The sequence below is a fragment of the Channa argus genome, chromosome 7 (assembly GCF_033026475.1).
Source record: "Channa argus isolate prfri chromosome 7, Channa argus male v1.0, whole genome shotgun sequence".
NCBI lineage: Eukaryota > Metazoa > Chordata > Actinopteri > Anabantiformes > Channidae > Channa > Channa argus.
The window spans coordinates 9,897,196-9,919,254 of NC_090203.1; the positions used below are offsets into that span (position 1 = coordinate 9,897,196).

The following is a 22,059-nucleotide window of genomic DNA, read 5'->3' on the forward strand; positions in this document are numbered from 1 at the left end:
CTATGATTTAATCAATTCAGTTCTACCCTTGGTGAGTGAGATCATGCAGCCAGAAACCCTGAAATGATACCAATACATTTGAGCTCTCAAACGGTTCTATGATGGAGAGAGGAGGAATGTGGCTGGGCAGAGTTCAGTCCACCGTGCACTGCTCTGCCAAGTACCTCATTTTTTCCCTATTTCTCTCTGTCGTTTACTTCCTACCTAAACACCAGCCAACAATTCATTCCTCTCTCTCTCTCATTCTCAATTCTCTTATTGCAAAAGTCCATTTCTTCACTCCCTCAACCAGTATGCTGATTTTCACTGCCCCAGGGTAATAACAGCCATGAATAAATACCTACTAGCTCTGAATCCCTCAGTACCTCCCTTCACACAACAGCCTCTCTCAAATGCTATGCTTTTCAAATTAAATTCTCCAACTTTCAGCACACCATCACAGCAGTCATCCTCTCACTTGTTTTCTTTTTTGCATATATGCGACTTTCTCCATTTTCCCCTTTTGCATCACACTGTCTTTAAAAAAAGAGCTATGGCTAATAATCACTTCCACATGGTTAGACTAACTCTTAGCCAAGAAACCAACCCCAATGAAGACACATGAATATATATACACACACAGCTGTGAATAGCCTTACACGTGGCTGTAACATGTTGCAGGTCTAACTTGTTCTCATGAGTCTGACCTTTTTGCCGTACAGACAAGGTGGTAATACAATTACCAAGTGGATTCCAAAAAAGACAAACTATCATCTCAACAAATTGCTTTAGCATGGTGCCAACTAATTGGGGAAAAAAATGGCATTAAGAAACACATCAGGCCACAGTGACATGTGCATGAGTACTTTGAAATCTTATTTCTGGAGAAGTAATATTACTTGACTTAACATTTATTGAAGCAGACAAATATCACTTGCACTGAATTATAGTAAGGTGCATATAATGATCTCTGTTTTCTCACCGTTTCCTCTGTTTCTTAGATACTAGTAACATTAAATTGTTGAATAAATCAAAGTATTTCTTTTATTAATTCAATAAATTGAATTGATGTTAATTAATGTTAATAGTTAAATGCTGCTGCGTGACTTTTTCTTAAACAAAGAAATTTTTACATGTTTATATCTGTAGTTCTGTGTTGTAATCCATTTACTTCCAAAAATGTACACTTTATATTAAAGCTTTCTTCTCTGTTTAGGAAATGTAAAATCATTTTAACTAGAGTTCCAGGCATCTATTGGTTTTCTATTTCAGCTGTGTAATTCATCACATTTAACATCATCTCTGTATTGATTTATCTTAATGCTACAGGGTGATTACGTGGTCATTTCTGCAGTCTGAGCTGCATCTCAACAACAAACTAACCACCATCAGGAATGATAGGAAATCTATGACTATGCATGCTTCCAAAAACAGTCAGCATAAACATACACCACACTACTGCTTCTTGATGAAATATCATCTTGACTGCAACAAAACTGTAGGTTGTGCAATTTTTCACTTCCAAAAAGTAATATAGTACAGATAAAGTATTATACTTGAACTAAACAGAGTATCAATGGATCAGTTTTTTCTGATGGGAGGTAAAGATGTACTTCTGGGTGTACCAGTACAAGCAGACATCACTGCACTTTAACCAAACTTGGTTAAAGTGCAACAGTGGTGTCTACTTCTCAACTACTTTTCAGCCTGTTTTTACTCTTTACATGAAAATCAGGACTAGAGTTTTTAGATGGTAACCACACAGAATGAGTGCAAGAAAATTAATTTAAATGTACTACCTTCCATGTTTGGCTTCAGTGGAGTCTGACCAGGCACTGGACGCAGTGATGTCAGAGTCTGGGATGGTGCCATCCTCCATCCCCAGGGCATAACGACATTGAGCTGAAGGGAAAAATGGAGGAAAACAGAGAGAGAAAGGCCGGATAAAGACAGAGTAACATTCTCATCCATATGGAGCACATGTCCAGGGGAAACTTAATATTTCCATTAGGATGTCAGCAGCCATCATTGGTCATGGAGCTTAATATTGTTATGTCATCTCTGGGAAAACTTCCAGCCTTCATGCTTCATAACCAACACAAACGCAGAGAAAGGAGAGGGGGAAAAAAAGGATACACAACTCTAAAATAAGTATTTCCTGTTTGCTGTTTTTTTTTACAGAATATCTTTGAGTTGGTCTGTACTTATGAGTTCATGTAAAAATGTAATGGGAATGTTTAGCATCACTTACTGCAGAAAATCAGTAGTGGCAACATAATAACCTTCTGCAAGTCAAAGTGCATGCTCATAAGTGACCCCCTTCTATACTCCATTCCCCCTGAGATGCTGTGGCCCCTATTCTGAGGCTCCCCCCCTCCCTCAACAACCTCCCTTTTGTCTTTGCAACCAGTTCTCTATCCCCAGCAAAAACTCCTCAGGGCTCCAGCAATCCTGCACAGGCCCTGTTCAGGTTACTCCTGTTCAAGGATTTGCAGGAAGAGAACAAAAGAGAGAAAAATAGAAGGGCAAATGAAAGAGCTCTGACATCTGTGGTGACTCCACTCCAGCAGCAGCACTATCAATTGATCCAGATAGCTTGTTCCCAGGCAGGGATTACCCAATGACCCAGCTATCCCCTCTGAAGTCAATCATGAGGACATGAGGAGGAGGGCTTGAATAGTGATAAAGTGCAAAGGGGTGCCGACAGTGATAAAGTGGGGAGGCTGAGGGTGACAGAAGGGGGCGGGGGTGGAGTGGGCGTCAGTTTCTGTCACTGAGTCAGCAGACAGGAATGTTGGGCCGGATGACAAGAGCCTAAAACCCCAAAGGGTGCAGTAGAGACACACACACACACACACACACACACACACACACACACACCAAGTCAACATCTTGCCATCTGTAATTCTTTCACCTCTCTCTGCGTCCATCCCTCAGTGTCCTCTGCCTTCACCTTCTCTTTTTGCCATTTTTCACAACATCTTAAATCACACAGTAAAGCTCTCTGCTCACACTGTCAAAGTTCCTTCATTCTTTTCTGCAAGATGAAATTTGCGGGTGTGTGCATTTAATGTGTGCTGTGCCACTGTTAATCCATCTCAAACAGTTTCCATTGGTGGAGACAAATCACCTGGTGATTCAACCAACAATTTATCCACAACAATCTGAATTAAATCTGCAAACATTTTTTTGACAAATTCCTTGTACCCAGCATGAGATTTTCACATTACTTGTTTTATATGACCAGCAAATCAAACATTCAGTTTTTATAAAATCACATTAGGTTAAGAAAAACAGAAAATCCTTAGCAGCAGCTTAAATGACATGACACTTCTGATACTTTTGCAAAAACAAACAAACAAACAAAAAAAAACTAAAACATCTTATCATCATGAACAAACTGGGGAAGCACAAATTAAACTGATGACGACATCCAATTACAAGTTAAGTGACCTCCAGAGTTGTTCCATTTGATCCTCATGAGGACATTACTGACAAAATTTCATGTTGTCAATATGTTGAGATATTTCAGTCCTAACCTAAGTCGTGGACTGACACTCTAAATAAACAACAATGCGATCCAGAGCCATAGAAATTATCTTAATAGTTGGAGTCATTTTCTGTTGATGGACCGTATTTTCTTCATCATTAAAGTCATCTGTCTGTCAGGCACCCACTATTAGTTTGAGGTTTTTTGTCTGTTTGTAACATGAACATCATATACTGTGGGAAAAAAATAAAACTCTCTTCCTTCAATCCAGCCAGTGTTTTCCCCCTTTGTTTCTGGATTAATGTCACTTGAGCACCTAGTTGACCAGTGAAGTAAGGACAACGCAGTCCTTCTACATAATATTATAAAAACGGAGAATATTATAGTTATGAAGAATTCATTTGTCAAAGACTAAGACATGAATTTAGTCAGAGGTGCTTTGGTCTCAGTCTCTAGCTGCTGCGGTCAAAAAATTGACTGCACTGCTTGCAGTCCCCTCTGGTTACACCTGGTTGGCTCACATTCACTAACCTCCTGCCCCCTCCTTGTTTGACTGACACTTTCATGAGCTGCGTGTGCATTAGACGGCTTGACAAGGTGGATGGAAAAGGTGTGTGTGTGTGTGGTGGGGGGTTATTCTCCTGTTACATATGACTGACTGGCAGACAGGGAGAGGACACAGGATAGCCTTTTGAAAGTGGATGGAGAATGATCCTTATTGATCTGAGAATGTGAAAAGAATGTTAGTGCAGCAGGACAGACGAATGCTGCAACCATGGACACAAGGAAGGGAGGAAGGGGCTAAGAGGTAAAAAAAAAATGCAATCATGTCATATGAGTTTGTGGAAATAAAAAACAACCTTGATCTGCAAAGCCATTTTAAAAAGGCGGCAGGTTTTTAGGAGGAGAAAGTACAGTGAAACACATAATCTGGTTTAGAGGTTCTCTTTGTTACACATTTATTTCCTGACATCCTACCTGGGTTAAAGTGCCACTCATGTTCCTCTGAAGACGATACCAGCGCCCCCAGGACTGTGACCACAGTGACAGAGAACAACCACAAGGTAGGAAAGGCCATGACGGCAGCAACACACCTGGTTACCGGTCCGGAGACACACTGATAACCGCAGGCATACCTGTCACAGAAAGAGAGAGATTTAAGTCCACATCCACCTTGAGATTTTTTCTAGCCACCAACAAACATCAAATAAAAAATAATTTCATTTTTACGCTCATGTATACATTACACAAGCAGTTCTAGCCTGGGGCTGCTGAGCTCACAGGCCTGCCATCTCCATCAATACCTCAACTCTTTCAATCAAATCCTCTTAGTGCAAAGCACGCAGCATATCTCAGTCATTTGTTTCAAGGTTTTGCATGCTGAACGCACCAACGGTATAAACCCGCCAGGAGCAAGCACTAAGCCATATAACAAAGGCCACTTTCACACACTAATTTGTTTTCCTCTCTGGTAGCAGAATGCCATGATACAATAATACTTTGCTGCCATTAGAAAGGGTAGACACAGCTTGGTAATTGAAGATGGTATAATTAGCCGGTCCCATTTACTCCCGAGAATTTTTTCCCTTTCTGTATTTGAAATGCCAATCATATTTCCAAATTACTGATTTCAAACCTCCTTTCCCTTAATAAAAGAGAGCATATCTGGAGCAGCTTGTTTGGAATGAAAAACAAGCAGATGAAGCTGTAAGATTGGGAGATGTGAAAGCTAATGAGGGAGACAGAACAGAAGGACAGATGTCAAAGCATTTTGAGTTAATGGGAATGTGAACGTGGTCTATGCTAGAGAAATACAGAGTAAATGTCAAACACCACAGCAAAGATGTCCTCTTGAGTTAGTGGGTTCTGTAACACAGATAGAATTAGGAACTCTTGCCCACAACAAAGACAAAACAATGGACTTAAGCACAGAAACTGACTGTACAAGTGAATAACAATTTCAACTAAAAGTGGAGATAATCACCTTCCAGGTACTATTTACTGCAAAGCTGCTGAAGTTAAGATCATTTTTAAAAGTGACATGTTACTCAGTGCTTTTTCCTACCTTAAAATGTTTTCTATAAAATAATTTCAACAAACTGAATATGAACCATAAGGAAGAAATAAGCCCATTTCAAGGCTTTATCCCTTGAGTATATTTTACATTCTGTTTGAGGAAACTTTCATTGGTGGAGCAGAAGAGAGAAACCATGATAAGTGGAAGTCTGAACAAGTAGTGACAGCTGAGAGAGATCGAGAGGCCAGCCTGTCTTCCCTGTAGACCTTCTGTGTTTCGACTTCATATCTGACTAGACTGGGACAAGCAGACAGCTGACACACAGCTGTAGTGACAGGAGATTTTGGGTGGGGGGCAAGCAAGCAGTTGGAATGTATAGAAACAGGGTGAATGGTAGAGAAGACTTAGCTAAAGCACAACAGAGCAGAGACTGTGGAACAAGAAAAGCAATGACATACATGTGTGTATACCGGGTAGGAGAAAGGTGGTGTAGAGAAGCTGACTTATGGCCCTGTGGTTTGTGTATGTATGGACACTGAGGCGATCTGAGGGATAAGGCAGCCAGTGCAGCTGTCCTGAATGGGAGACACAACGCAACCGATACATGGTGCACATGTTCCAAAAGAGGAAAGAAAGGAGGCCGACATCTTTTTTTTCCCCTTTGCATAAAAAACATCCAAGCTTAACATATGTGTGTGCACATATGCCAGATGACAAAATGGTGAAATATGGAGCTTAGTGGACTATGCTGTGTGCACGAAATCAGAGCTGAGAATCGAATGACTGGGGACACAAATCTCAGGCAATCACCATAACAACCACCACAGTGTCAACAAACAAGATCCTTGACAATGTCTCATCACGGTTTTCTCAATGAGGAGGAATGAAGCTTCTATCTGACACACCACATAGAGGCAGATAAATTAAAAACAACAAATGTTTCGCTGAGCAGTAACAAAAGTGACCACAGCCATCCAACAACACTGTTGTTGGAAAAGTCAAGTGTTGCTGAACAGCTGTGGTTAGTGCTCAGAAAAAGAGAAGGGCCTGCTGTGTTCTGGAGAAGGCAGCACAGCGTGCAGCCTGATCTACACTCACATTTTGTCTCAGCTAATCCACAAGCAGGACTAATGAATACTTATGAGCAGCTGCTTTTTCTGTCCCAGAGAACGAAACACAAAGTGACAAGAGAAATAAGAGGAGAGAGCAGAGAGACACACAGGAGAACGTTTTTTATTTAGCAGCCATTGCATCATTAAAGACACTTTGCCAGAGTCTCTATAATTAGATTGCTCAAATGAAAAACTGGCAAGATTGCATTGGCATTGGTTAGCTTTGCTAAAGAGCCCTTCATGTTCAAACCAAATGTCAGCAGTCATTTTTCTTTTGAGCTGTAAAATAAAAACAGTCCAAATGCCAATTGTGACCTAAAGGATTGTTCAGGTGGTTTTGCATGTTTTAGCCCATTAACTCCTAATTGTTTACGCTTTACATCACTACTGACCATTTTCCAAATCACATCATAACTTATGGGCTTCCAAACAGCCATTAATTTCAGTTTGTGCCAGTGCAGTTTAAAAATCAGCTCACAGAGGCCTGAAGCTTATGAGAGATAATCAATCACATTTAATATGTAGTCCATGTTTTCTGTTACAGACACATCAGAGAAAACTTAAAATAGTTGCTAAACTTTCCATTTCCAGTGGAATTTATATGCCATTTATAAACACTGAATTTACTATTCAACTTTATCCAATATTTAGTTTTTGTTTTTTAAAAACAAGCTCAATGATTGCCATTACTCTCAGCAGGTGGTTTACAATAGCTGAATGAAAGCTGTTAGGAGTGTTACAGTCTCTTCTTTTCTCTCAACTGTAAGGCAAAATCTTGCCGCCTCCCCTGAAGGAAAAAATAAAATACAATTGTTGGGTAAAAGGTTTGTAATTAAGCCAATTAAAACTAGAGAAGAGCCATGCCAACAGCTCTATGAGGTTACACTTGCATCAAGCTGCATGCTACAGGCAAATCCCAACATCCTCACTATAATTATGTTAATATGCTGATATTTATGACATAATATTTACATTTCAAGTTCACCATCATAGTTTACCCACTAACAGGACAAATTAAATTGACCTCATAATGACAGTAGAGTAAAAGCAAAGGGTTATCAAAGTAAACTCACATTACCCTGTGGGTGTAAATTTTAAGAGTACTAATGCAAAAGATGGTGACATATTTCTCAACAAAGTCATTGTGGTGCTGTGGTAAAAGTCCCAGGATTCAACTCTTATCCTTTGGGGATCATGAAAGTTTATATAAAATATCGTGGTAATAAACTTAACAGAGTTTATATGTTTTTGTGGACTTATGTATTGGACCTCAAGCCACACTGCTAACAGCTCTAAAAACAATCCTTGCTCTCATACGTCATGATGATAAGTCCCACATCATTCTGCCTCTGACATGACTAATAGGCTCTGAGGAGACAGGAGTAGTGACCTCCTTCTTGTAGATTTCTGTCAGTGAGTTAGGAAGCTGGTGACATTGTATGCACCACTACCCCATGTTGTGGAGAGAGAAGCATAAATTACTATTCAATCTTAACCACACAGGCTGACACTTTGCCAGAGACAGAAACAAGGGCATTTGGTGACTTTCCTGAAAATAGACTTGTTTCTGGCTTGTGACTGCTTGGATGGCGAGTGTGAACTTCTGATCCCTGCAGGGGCCAGTTTCCTTGTTTTTACTGAAGACCCACTCCAAGGGCAAGCATAACTTGTTGGCTACACAAATTTGGCCACGAAGTTGCTTTTTTAAAGAGTTTCCTTCCACTGACTTTGGCTGAATAATAATATTCTACTCAGTGCAATATTTCCTCAACTGTAAGCAAGGAAACAACACAGCTACTCCCTCACAGCCAGGATGAAGGATGAAGCAAAGAAGTCCAAAGACATTTGATCTTCAAAGTAAAAATACAGACTTGTAAGGATTATTTATAGTAACAGTAGGTGAAGTTTGAAGTCATCAACTGGTCATCACATTCTACAGCTATGTCTCACTGTATTCATCTACACAAGGAAGTGCCAGTCAAGGTTGTTGAAGCCGAGTTTACAGAGTTTTACTGAAGGTTGAGGAAACAGGAGAAAACAATGGATGAGTCACTTAAACAGGGTAATGGAGTTGAGGAGAAGGCAGCAACAGTGGCCCAGTCAGAAACAAATTAACAGAAACAAGAAGAGGAGATGTGTAGCGTGTGCCTAAAGGATTACTAAAGGTGGTGATGAATCATTATAAAGAAAGAATGGTAAGGGGATTCTAAGATAAAAACACATTTCCTGGAAGATTTTACTTGTACTGAGCATGTGATGACTCATTAGGACAGCTCAGCTTTTCGAACAATACAATGCAGTTGACACAGACAAAGCCAGGGTGTATCATAAAGCAGCACGGGGCAACAACTCAGAACAAATCTAATTCACACATTGGCAGTGGTTAAGCGGAGAGACACATGAGCCAAGGCTCAAGGGGAGGGAGAATGAAAGAAAAAAAAAAAAAAAAAAAAAAAAAAACAGCAAGTAGCTACGCAAAGCGGAACTATATAATAACTAAAAAGTCAAACTTTGATTTTTTTTCTGCTGGGTTTGTGTTTGGAAGCCAGTCCACTTGGCCTAGTTAATTTCAGTTGCAGAATTGCTCAACATAACTGCAAAGTGGACAGAAACAAACGGTGACGGATTAGAGCAGGTTGTTGTGCAAGTGATGAATGTCCTCATCAACAGCAGTCACACAATCCTATTTGTTAGTGGAAGGACAAATCAGTCCATCAATTTAGTACATAGAAAAACGTTCTCTTGGTTTGTATATAAACTTGTCCTATGTGGCCTTTGGAGTGGTGATGTGGTCAAGAAAACGTATGAATTCGTTTTTTTATAGTAGGACCTTGATTTGTGGAGTACACATTGTAGGCGAAACACACACATTAATCAGAGTGAAAAATACATCTAAATTATGGATAATACCCTGATACCCACATACTGTATGCCTAAGAGCACATTGCCTTCAAAGCAGGGAGGAACTCCAAACCAAATGCAGTTTTTAAGAAGCTGACAGACAGTTCTATATCCTGATGGAAAACAAACTATATCGATTCAGAAATCAGCACCACATATCAGATAACATTAGCTTTTCCTATGTTCTTTGTAACTTGAAATAAATGTCTGCATGAACCAATTCATCAGAGAGCAAAACAATGTTTTTTTTTTTATTCATAGTAATGAATAAAATAGTAATCTCTCCGTGCTATGTGTTGTGGTGTGGTCACAAATGTTTATCAATTCCTCAATTTCCTTAAATGCTTATACATTTTTTCCCCGGCCAATAACAGCATTTTTAAACTTAGAAATACAGATATCAGCCTCATAACAGTGTTTCCTGGTTCAAAACACTGAATGACACAAATAGTTTTTTTTTTTAATAATTTGAATCCATAATTCAGATTGCTGCCTTGATAATCCAGATACATTTGTCCAATTGTTTTTCTAGAGAACAGATTTTTCTTTCCGAACTACTTCTGCAGTTTGCAGCACAATATCCATGTGCGGTGATAGTACTTTTGCTACTATGCTGACTATATTTTTCCTGGTAATGGTAATTTTTAACAGCTCATTTGAAGTTTGCAGGTCAAAGCTTGTTCAATGAATACAAGAGTTATAGGCTACAAACCAAAATACTACTGTAAGTAGACTCAACATATATCTGTTGTTAGCCAGTGATACACATACAATATTTACCCTGAAGCCTTTACTTTAAATTATAGCTTTGTTATTGTTAAAGCTGCATATTAGTGCATCTGCAGAGGTTATCAATAGAAAACAAGCTCAAGCAGAAACAACACAGAACACAGAGGAGGTGGACTGGCAGTTCAGTATGCAACAACAGTGTGTGTGAAGAGTGAAGTAAAATAAGATGAATTATGTTCTCTGAAGGTTGAAATATCAAAGAAAACAGAGCATAACAAAACACAGAACAAGCATCCACTATGGGAAGGTCTTGTTAGCACCTCTGGCAAAAAAATGTCATCTTCCTAGAGTCAGCTGGTTATAAGCTGCAATGTGTGAATCAAATAATTAAGTCCGTTGTCTGTGCACGCATAGGAAATACACAGTGTGGGTTATATTTCGTCAGGGAAAGCTGATTGACAAAAAGTGTAACACTGGTTTGGTTCTCAGGGCTTGAAGCTTCATACATGTCGGTACATGTATTTAGATGGTCCTTAGCACTTTTTTGTTTGTATAATCTATCTAGAAAAAGAAGAGTGCCATTTCACTTCCTAGTGAAAGCAAGTTAATGAAGGGGCTTTCTTTCCTATAGTGAAAGTGAATGTTCTGCATGAAAATGAACCTTTACTGCTACAGGGATGGAAGATTAGTTAGAAGTCTGACCTTAGTTGAAGCGTGGGTGTAACCATTCTAATGAGAATCTAGCAGATATGTGTTAGCATTAGCATGTTAATATGACAGTATGGCAGCAGAGTGTGCTATGTGGATCTTTGGCTCCAGTTTGACACCAAAGCCGGTTTCAGAGCTGCAGTGTCAGGGTAAACCGCAGCCCAATTCCCGAAATTCAATTTGCACAGTCTCACTGCTCCTGTCAGAGAACAAGTAGGTAGCAAAGGGGAGGATGGGGTAAAAAGAAAGGAGAGGCAAGTGACAGCCCGGTGCTGCTCTCACAATAGGCAGAGAGAAAACTGCCACAGACAGACAGAAAGACAAGCAGAAAGGTTGGGAGGACAGATCCCTACACTATTTGAAGCCAGAGACCTAGAATGACAGAGTGAGCGTGGGACAAAAGCAACTCTTTGCCCGCAGGAGGGTGAGAATGATTCATCCTGTGAGCAGCTATTGACACAAAGAGAAGGATGGAGGGAGGAAAGAAAAGAGGAATGGCCTCAAGAGAAACAGAACATGGCAAGAAAAGCTGGAGAGATCAGGTCAAACAGGAGTGAGTTCAGTGAGACTCAGCAGTTTGAGAAAAATACTTTCTCTGGCCTAACCCAGCCCTCCAACAGATGTCCTCTTTTCATTTCTAATAAATGACAGCTGAGCAGAGAGGGAAACTCTTTTCATACTTCTTTAAGCTGTTTAATGTTAGGCTACTGCAGCAGACTTACAAAAAAATAAACACTCACACAAAAACAAATGAGGATCCAAAAACTGTGGTGACCTGATTAACACAAAGTGTGGGCTTTGCCAAAACTCTAAAAACACATACACTTCATCTGTTAAAAGCCTCAGGCACAGGCTGATACCTCTATCACACTTGCAGACCTCCTCCTCCCTCTTGACAGAAAGAAAGCTCCTAAAAAGAGCCAAATTACACATCACACAACCGTTTCCTGATGCTAATGTGCCCCTCAAAACCCCTTTGAGGTGAAAGACAGAAAGCCAAGCCCACCCCACTCAGTGTGGATGTTGTTACAACATTTATTCATCATATGACGAGAAGACATATTGAAAGAAAATGTAACCTTTGATGTTGAACACAATTTTCCTCTATGTTCCAATAGGGTTTCAAAAGCACTTACATTGCCAGAAGCTATTAGTAATTATTAGTAGTGTGCTGAGCTACAAGATGCAGTGTGTGCCAGCAACTCAGGCGAAAAACACCAGTGTGAGGAATTGAACAGAGATGAGAAGAAAATCTAAAAAGAAATAAACGGTAAGAGGGGGAAAACAGAGCACACCGCACATCGACTTAAGTTTGTGAGAGCTTCCATCTTTTATAGGGTTCGCCTTCTGTTTCCAGAAGCGATAACTTCATCTGCCAGTTGTTGGAGATACGTGTAAAGGAACATGACGTGATTCAAAATTGGCTTCAGTGCACGGTATTCAGCATCATCACTGAGGCACTGTCTTCATCTGATTAGATCAATAACTCATCAACATAAGGTTTAAAGGAGAACTCCACAGATTTTACACATCAAAGTCTGTTTGCAGGTCTTAAAGAGTACTGCATTTGCAGAAAACGTATTTTATGTCTTGTGTGGTTCCAGAGGGAGCAGCGCCAAAACTTATGTGATGTCAGCTGAAACAATGTTGGTTGAAGACTACGAAATCGAAAAGAAAAAAATATAAATATTCTGAGGGTGTGGAGTTTACCAGACCTATGTGGCCCATTCCTTGTGTTTGCTCAAGGCTACATTAGCTGTGACTACCATAACACAACTGAATAATTGACTGAAGTGTCAACGGTCAAGTTGCATTGTGGATAATGTAGGCGCCAGGTTTAGACAGGGAAGAATGCAATGTATAAAAAGGACAATGTTACCTATTCTGCTGCTTCAGTTTCAGTCCGTTTTTTTATGATTGATGTTCAGGAAGCGCAATGTTAAACCTCTCTGAACAAGTATTTTATTTTGTGTACGTAAATATGTATTATACTATTACAGAGAAATTTTACATTAAAGATATTAATTGCCAACATCTACATTTTCTACTGCACGCTGACAGTTGGGACACCTTTAATTTTAGGTCATATAGAGAATAATGCATTAGGCCATGATCAGAGGTACCTTGATAAGATACTATGTTCTTTGAAGAAATACCAGCAGTCAGATTATCCCTTCAGTTTACTTACATCTGTGCAGTAATATTGCAGAACAACCACAATGGGAGGAACAAACAGATAAATGAAGAGACTCAAGCGAATGATGGGAAAAGGGAAGCTGAGGATGGGATGGACGAGCAGAAGGAGGAGGAGGAGGAGAAGAGGGCGAATGAATTATCCAGAGTAGCTTCAAAAGGAATGGAGAGATTCATGTCCATGTGAGATGGGGAGGGAGAGGGAGAGAGAGCGAGAGACATCGACAGAATGATCGATTATAGGATCAAAAGGTATGCTGGATGGAGGGACAGGGGAATGAAGATAGGCTGGAGTGGGGAGGGCTGATCTCTTTGGTTTCCTCGCTATGAATCTCCAAATACATACCTTAGAAATCCCTAACAAAGACCAAGAACACCCTGGATCCTACTTTGAAGTGTCACCACCCATTACACGATGAATTTGTTTATCTTGCAGTCACATCAGGCTCATTCTGCATGTGACCACAAATACGACAAATGCAATTAAAACGGCTAGCTGTCTAGACTTAAGGGGAAATTGATTTAGGACAGTGGAGTTCTTCCTTCAGTTGGTTTCATTTCCCATTAGGAGATCGTGGAGTGGAAAGCAAGAAACCGTGTCATGTCTGTGGACATGAATGAATTCTTCCATTGGCCCTAAAGTTCCTGCTCAGTCTGTTGGGAACTAATTAGAGGCAAACCCCGATTTTGTGGAATTCCAGTGAAATAGGTCAACACTGTCAGACAGGTCTCATAAAAGACAGTTCTTTTGGACTGAAAATACCATTATTGTCATTGTGCCCTTGCTTGTCATTAGGTAGCCACATTAGCTGAAAAACATACAATTCAGTCACTGTGCAGACCTTTGGGTTTTCAATCCGTAAGCACCTGCAAAAGTGTTTTCAGAATGGTCAGCAACCACAAACAGAAAGTCACAGAGCATGGCTGCTCCCAAAGCAATGAGAGAGAGAGGACAGCAGACAGAGGTCAATGATCAACCAGAATATACAACCCTGTGTTCCCATTGTAGAGACCAAATCCTGCTTCTGTGTGTCTGTAATCTCGCACACAGGCATCCATGTGTGTGTTTTCAATCAAAAGACAAAAGCAATAACACACCACTGCAAAAACTCACTTACTTGTCTTGTACACAAAAGCAGCTTTCCAAGACTTTTGTAGCCGAGTCTTAAAATCTCTGAAGACTAAAACAAAAACAAAAAACAAACAGCCATTTCACAGATGCAGTGAGACAAATTACTTTGCTCTGTGCAGTTTTCCACAAATCACACTATGCAATTAATGTCATTTTCTCATGAGCCTGTCAAGACAAAGACAAATCAATAAAAAACAAAAAACAACTGCTCCCCAATGTATGCATGCACAATAATACTCACATAACTTGTCTATCCAACTATTTAAGATATAATTTCTCTGCTCTTCTTGACTGCACAGCTGATAGAAAACAGCCTTTCAGGGCCAATGGCTCCTGTGGGATGACGTGGGAGAATTAGCAGCCAAACGCCCATTAGAGAGCAAACCAGCCGACCTGTGCTTGCAGCGAGGAACTGTATACCAACACTCAGAGCTCCTCCTCACTTTATCCCCTTTCTTTCGCTACAGATGCAGGGAGGGAGGGACAAGGAGAAAAAATGCCTTTTATTGCCTGTCTATCTATTGGCAAAGCCCAAAGCATTCACCCCCCTCCCCACAAAAGGTCCAAAAAAAAAAAAAAAAAAAAAAAAAAAAAAAAAAAAAACTACACCTCCTCAGGTCTGACTGCCACCCACATACTGTTATCATGTGGTAGAAAAGGTGACTGCCCTCTACACTACACACCTACTGAATCACATTGTTAATCAGGCCACCTCCGCCTCCCTGCAAGCAAAGAAGAATGCACAAAGACACTGTAACAAGCTGGCAACAAAAACACATACAATCATATCTTCACCTCACTCCTGTCTCTGTCACACACAGATAATCAAAAGCAAAAGCTGCAGGTTTTACCTTAAAGCATTTCCAATTTCTGCACCATCCTGTCCTCAGAAAAGATGAGGATCATTTATCACACTGCATGAGTGGCTCACTCTCAAATATTTCTTTTGACTGATAAATACACAAGATGTAAAATATGCCCAAATCAGTTCAAACATTCTGGCAGATGCTGACATGTTTTCTCTGTCAACACTGGTCCTCTTCTGCAGTGCCAGGCCACGCTGTGTTGATTTCAGGTTTAGTTCTTGTAACTCATTTACTCCCCGAAGGGGAACCAGTTCACTTGGCCAGAGGTAAATGAAACCAGAGCAAATTTTCATATTGTAAGTCCCTATGGAGCTGTGGGGTCACAGGGTTAATGATTGGTGTGATGACCATCAGCACCTGGATGTATGTTTGTTTCAAACACTACACATTCTACTGAACCATTCATCAGGGCAGCTGCACTTGCTTGACATACAGAGGAAAATACTTTTAACTTGTGAGGTTGTGTTAATTAACTGTAAATTACAGCAAGCAAAGAGTGATTGTAGCAGAAAAAAAGTGTGACAGTTTAGTCTCACCTATGCAACAGTTTGGAAGTCATAGATGTTTGAAATAAAAAAGGGCAGGATGAATTAAAGTTCATTCAAGTTAGTATAAACGTGGGAAAACGGGCCTTAGCACATTCAGTCATTTGGCAGACGCTTTTAGCACAAATCTGGACTCGCCATAATGTGGCATCTGCTGCCAAGAAACCATCCAACAAAATGTTGAACAGCACGGTTTCCAATAACTCCAGACCATGATGTTCACTGTCAGACGATTTCTGCCACCCAGTCCGTGAACGCCACAATGTGCCACACTAGCGTGCTGGGACGCGACGAGCAACGTTACACCTCACACGCGCTTCCCCGCAGTCCGTGGCTGGTGTCCAGAGCCGCCGTGCCCGCTTCACACTGAGACACACAGACGCCAAGCCACACAGAGCGAAAGGCAGACAGACACACACACACAGACAGCTGGAAATATCCGCTGCAATATTAGTATAGCCGCTTATTAAAGAGTAAATTGCGCGGAGATAAAAACGCGCGAGGGCTTTACAGGAGTTTCAATACTTACCTAAAAGACACAGAGACGTGCTTTTTCACAGCAATCCAAACTTTTAGATGAAGTCTGTATCAAACAGGTGCGGTTTGTCCTGAGCAACAAGGGTCCAGGCAAATACACAAACTGAGCCCCGAAGAGGCGCTCGGCTAACGACCTCTGTCAAAAGTCAGAAAACATCCAAGTACTCCGTGCCCGCAGAGCGGAATGGTGGATGTAGCGCCAGCTTTTCACTTGACAGCCTCGGGATAAATACTTTTTACTAGTCGATACTCGACAATGAGGGGAGACTTAAAATAAGAGCGAGAGACCTTCCAGGTTTCTCGCACCTTGGCCCCTTACTGAAGCTGAGCCCCGACTGCGCTGCTCCAACCTCATTCCGGGCTCCGCAGCCGACCCGGCAGGCGCCACCAGGTGCTCATTTACATAACTGCACCGGCTGTGTCCAATGACAGCCCCGAGCAAGGTGTCTAATTGAATATTCCAGCAGGCAGCTCGTCCAATCAGAGCCTCCTCTGGGCGGGCGCTGAGACCTCTGTAATACTGGCAAATGAAATTCAACGTGAATCCTTTGGGGGAGATGGGAGTTTTGTTGTTACAGCAACACTGAGGTTTGGGAAATATGAAATAAGATACAGTAACACGCAGAGTGATTTTACCTGTGTGTTAGAAAATGTTTCTTTGCTGTTTATAAAAGCTTGCAGGAATTATCTGTCCAACCCCATCAGCGTCTAGCCTGTACAATTAGCAACACCCTGCCTTCCTATTTACCTCTAACAGAAAACTTTATTACAGAGCACTGTGGTGTAACTGTATACCATTACTGGCCCTGAGCTGTAATGACTCAGATTGAAGGGTTTGCAGTAAAACACGGCATCAGAGCTGGAACGAGGAAAGTTGTATTGATATGGGACCCCGAGGCAAGGCAGCAGAGAGATTGGAATTCGTGTTTTTAAAGAGAGGTGTGTGTATGTGTACATCAAAAGTTGAATAGTTCAGACAGATGCAGACTCAAAGAAGGCTGAGCAGTAGTGACAGTATGTGTTCGTACTTGTCTGAGACAAGAGGAGGAGAGAAACTTTAGCTGGTGCTCAGTCAGCAATAAGAGACAATAAAGGCCATTTAACACACTGAGCTCCACCTTAGGTAAACAAGGAAGAGGACTGATACACTCGACTGTAACATTCAGCTTTTTGTATGTATAGGTGCTTGTATGTGTATGAATGTTTAAATAGATGCCTTTAAATGGGAGAGCTCTGTCAGTAAATCATGTTTTTGACTGAAATGGCGATAGCAATGTGATATACATTCATGTCATGCAGAGATGTACAGTGCATTTTCTCAAGTATTGTACATTGTACCTTTTACTCGATTACATTTATTTAACCATTGTAGTTACAAGTGAGGTGTCAGATTAGGGTTTTGCACAGAAAACCTATCTTTAAGAAATATGATGCACTTTGATTAAAGTACCAACTACTAAGTGAAGCATCAATAGCTCCATGTAAACACTACTACTTCTTTATGTACAAATATTAAATGAATATGACTGAGAGCTTTTGTGTAGTTTAAATGCATTTTTACTAATAAGTCAATGGTTTTACTCACACGCAGATTTTAATGCATGCCTTTTATATAGAATGCAGTGTTGCTTCTTTTCCTTAATCAGAGAACATCTTACACTCCTGATGTGGTGTGTTGTGCAAAAACATATTTGTCAGTGAATTTTCAGTAAACTAATGGATTTTTATCTTGAATTTTGCCTCTATTTCTGCTCCACTCATGCAACCTTTATCCAGACCTGCAGCCTTCACACCCCCATCCACTCCCTCATTCACCCTGCCTCACTGTCTCTCTCCAAGTTTCTTTGTGTTTATCTTAGACTTTATCTGGTTTTTCATATGGCCTGACCCAATTTTCCATGCATATCATTAACATTCTCTCAACCCCTTTTGATTCAGGACTAAAACATAACCAAAACACTCCACTCCCCCACCCCACCCCCCTCTCTGTTTAATGGTTAAGCTTCCCTCTCTCTGTCCTTTATATAATACCTAAACTTGTGATTACAGTGTTGTCTCTGTTTAGCCACATTGCTTTAATTATTTATTAATATTCTCTGCCTCTCTGGAGTCTGTTTTAAACAGGCATTCGTTTTCTTCGTAAAAATGTTTTCTTAAACATTAAACAAAAGTCACGAAGTTCAAGTTCAAATTAAAGAGAGGGTGAAGAAATCGTTGTGGTTATTTTCCATGCCATTCGCTAAAAAAATGTTAAATAATTCTCAGAAATGATCCTGCTGATGAGTGCAGTAATTCTCATCTCTTGTTCGCTCACTCCCCAGAGCCTTTTCCTTCTCTATTCAGCCCTTTCTGTTTCACACATCGTCCAACTGGCTCTGCTTTGTTCGTTGTCCAGGCAACAGCAAATCCCCGGGCTGAAATTATGACCTTTTTTGCCATTATTTCCTTTCTACCCCATGCCCGCTCTCTTCTATTCTTTTTGTGTCTCATTTCTCTTGCCCTGATTCTTTTTCATATTTTCTTCTTGCTTTTTGACAAAATATGCTCAGTTCCTCCATAGAGTTTTGGTTTGTTGTCACAAAACCCCCCTTTCTTCCTATACACTCATTCTCGCTTTGAGTGAAAACTAGTGGAGCATAAAAAGCAGGTCTGATCCTGTGAGGAATTCACTTGGTGAGAGAGGGATGAATAAATAGAGACGAATAAGCGAGAGAGAGAGAGAGAGAGAGAGAGAGAGAGAAAGTTTAAATTGTATTGCATGTATGAATCTCCAAGGACAAGAAAGCACTTGGTGTAATAGGTAAGGAAAGATAAAGAAAGAGGAAAGGAATGAATTGCCTGAAATATCATTGGTCTGAAAAGAAAAAGAAAGGTGGGTTTCAATAGAGAGAAAATGGTGTGAAAAGTTTAAAGAAAGACTTTTACTTCTTAAAAAGGGTATTGCATTCAGCAGAAAATTACCATTTTCATCCATAGCTTCTATTCAGGAGGGATGACAGATGATCTATTGTCTGTCATGGTGAATACACAGCTTGGATTTATCACCTCTCAGACTTCACTCAAGTATAAAAAACACACAAACATCTGAATTAGAATTGGAAGTGTTCAACTCAAAAGCATTTCGTCCACAACAACAACACACACACACACACACTCATACACACAGGCACAGGCAGCTTGTCCACCCCCTGTAGGGGTCTGACAGCTGTGCAGGGCTGCAGGATTCAGACACCACAGATCAGTTGTAGAATGTGAAGCTTGTAGTATGCTGGGAACGGGCATAAAACCACATACCAAGCATTCTATCTTCTGAAACATCTCTGCCTGTGATTTTTCACTGGTAATGTCCAAAACCAGTAAATGTCTTGGATTTGCAATGGCCAACTACATACCTCAGAGAGCTCCAGAATACTCCACTTTTTGTTCATGCATGTGCGACTTCAGGGATGTGTTTGGTTTTATATTCACATTTACATGTGTGATATTGTACATGCATGTACAATTTCAAATGCACCGCTGTGTTACCTCCCTAATGTCTTTTTGTGACTGTGACTTGCCTGTGTTCTGTCAGTGTCAAAGGCCCAAGGCAGGTTGTACTTGATAGGCCTCTGGACAGGATCTGGGATTGGCAGAGGTGTCAGGGGGTCACAGGGTCAGAGCCTGTTCCATGGGGGAGGTTCCTGGATCATGGTGGGCATCACAATCCCAGAGCTGTCTTTTTAGGTGTTCAGTGATGAAAAGATCTCTGACTTCAGTCTAATGATTGCATTATAGGAAAACTTAAGGGATCCCTAAAATTACACAAATCATCTCGGTATTAACATGAATATTTCTGCAGTGTAGAAATATTTCACATTACACCTCAAATGTCAACCTCATAAAGAGGCATAAATAACTCAAGTAAAACAGTTTATAAAACAACAAAAACAATGTTTCTGTTGGCCCAGGTGACACAGGGGGTGAAATAATAAACCAGCAGACAACCCTGCTGACCCTGTGAGAGTTGTGACAGAAATTTCAAAGTATAAGTGTCCTCAGTGCCTCCAGTAGATGCTTAGATTGTTTAGTCTACACCTAAGTGAACCATCTGACATAAGCCATTCCAAAGTAATTATCCCTGTGTGTCAGAAAACTGGTGCATCATGTCTAAATTTAAGTTTATTCAGGGCTGTTGCAATATTCCTTCCTCTAATGTTTGAATTTTGTCTTTTAATGATCTCATAAGAGTACATTTTTGAAACCAAGACATAAGGAACACTAAATAGATTAATAGTGCTCTCTCGCACAATGCAGTCTCTTACAAAGATAATGAAGGATCTGCCTGATAAACCCTCTTCAGCTTGAAGTGTCCTTGTGACCATGCAGCTGGATGTGTGTAAAGTGTGATGAGCTCAGTGTTGTCAGGGGAATGTGGGGAGAGAGGGTGTAGGGGGGAGGTGGGTATGTCGGGTGTTGGTGGGGGTGAGCATTCCAGATGACCCCTCACATAGTCAGGAGTCCCTGGAGACGCTCTCAGCTGTAGCTGCGCACTTGTGCCTCCTTCAGGTGGGGGTGCAGACTCTCTTTGGGTGTTAGGTTTCTCTCCCCCCCCTAAGAAATCCCCTGCTATTCATCTTTGCACATGCACACAGACCTTCACATACACAAACATGACACTGTGGAGGTCTACTGCCTCTGCTATGGCATTTGGGAGGCTCCTTTACAACTGTCGCCTTCTGTTCAAACTGTCGCTCCAGCCCCTGTAGGCTTTTATTCCATTTTTCCTCCCCCCTTCCCTGCCTCCACTCCTCACCTGTCTGAGCCAACCGCTGAATGAATGGCCTCCCTTTCTTTTCCTATCTCTCTGCACTGCTAACAATAGCGCTTTGGGAATTATTCACCATAACCACCATCGGATGTGCTCGGATCTTCTTTGTCTGGCCCTCCACCCTACTGTCTTTACCAATTACATGTTTAGCCTTTCCACACCCCTGCTTAAACAGTAGTTTAACTTGGCTGATCGCTGCCTCAAACAACAATGTCATGTTCCCAGGGCCTGTGTGTGTTTGTATAAAGACATATAATTATAGCTATCCTTTAATTATTTTAAGTAATATTCAAATTGGCCAAATCCCAAGGGTAAAACAAAACTCAGCTAATTTACTGGAGTAATTTTGAATGCCATGCCTGAGGTCTTTATTGCCATGGTAACCCAAGTCTGATCTGCTTCCCGTCTCCACTCCTGGATCTCGAACGCTCTCTCCCTTTTTTAAAAAACTTTCAGACAGACTGTTGCTGGCTCCTTCCAGCGAGAGTGAATGTTTTGGCGGATTTGAAAGTGCCAGGGACAGGGTGGGTGGCTGGGTGGTTGGGTGAGAAGGGTGAGGAGGAGGGTGGGTGGGCAGATCTCCGACGGGTGCAAATGAGTGCCATTGCAATGTAGTGAGAGGTGGCGCTAAAAATACCTATTGACACATGGGCCCCAGCTCACAACTGGGGTCGCAGACAAACACACAAGCCAGTAACCAAAGAGGTGTCATTCATGCACAATCAGACAGACAAACGCACACACTGAAGCACAGAAGTATACATATATACATGAAAGCACACACATATTCAACATTTGTGGCAATTAAAATACATAAAGTCAACTTTATTTACAGTATAGATAAACTGCACAATAGTGAATTCCTCTGAGTTTGCATTGGCAGTGCTTTGTGTGTCTTAGAGCTCTACGGCGAACAGAGATCAGGTCCTTTCCACACTCAAGCACAAGTCCTCTGAACAAACAAACCCAGCTGCCATATTGTGACCCTCTGCAGGAGGAATATGGGAAAGCTGCTCTGTACACATTGTGTTGAATGTTCACTG

General features: G+C 41.0%; 1 protein-coding gene across 4 annotated transcripts in view; it reads right to left on the reverse strand.

Annotated features, from left to right (window-relative positions):
• Nucleotides 1–16,573, reverse strand: part of ddr1 (discoidin domain receptor tyrosine kinase 1) — a 35,810-nt gene extending 19,237 nt beyond the window's left edge. For 2 of the 4 annotated variants that reach the window (XM_067509464.1, XM_067509465.1), the window contains exons 1-2: nt 4,448–4,605; nt 1,779–1,881 (exon numbers count right to left, since the gene is read on the reverse strand). In XM_067509464.1, coding sequence (XP_067365565.1) covers nt 1,779–1,881; nt 4,448–4,547 — 203 coding nt within the window. In that variant the 5' untranslated portion in view covers nt 4,548–4,605. Of the gene's footprint in view, nt 1–1,778; nt 1,882–4,447; nt 4,606–14,247; nt 14,311–16,201 lie in introns of those variants that run through there. The other 2 variants (XM_067509463.1, XM_067509462.1) reach the window with 2 other exon arrangements.
• Nucleotides 16,574–22,059: the final 5,486 nt, after the last annotated feature.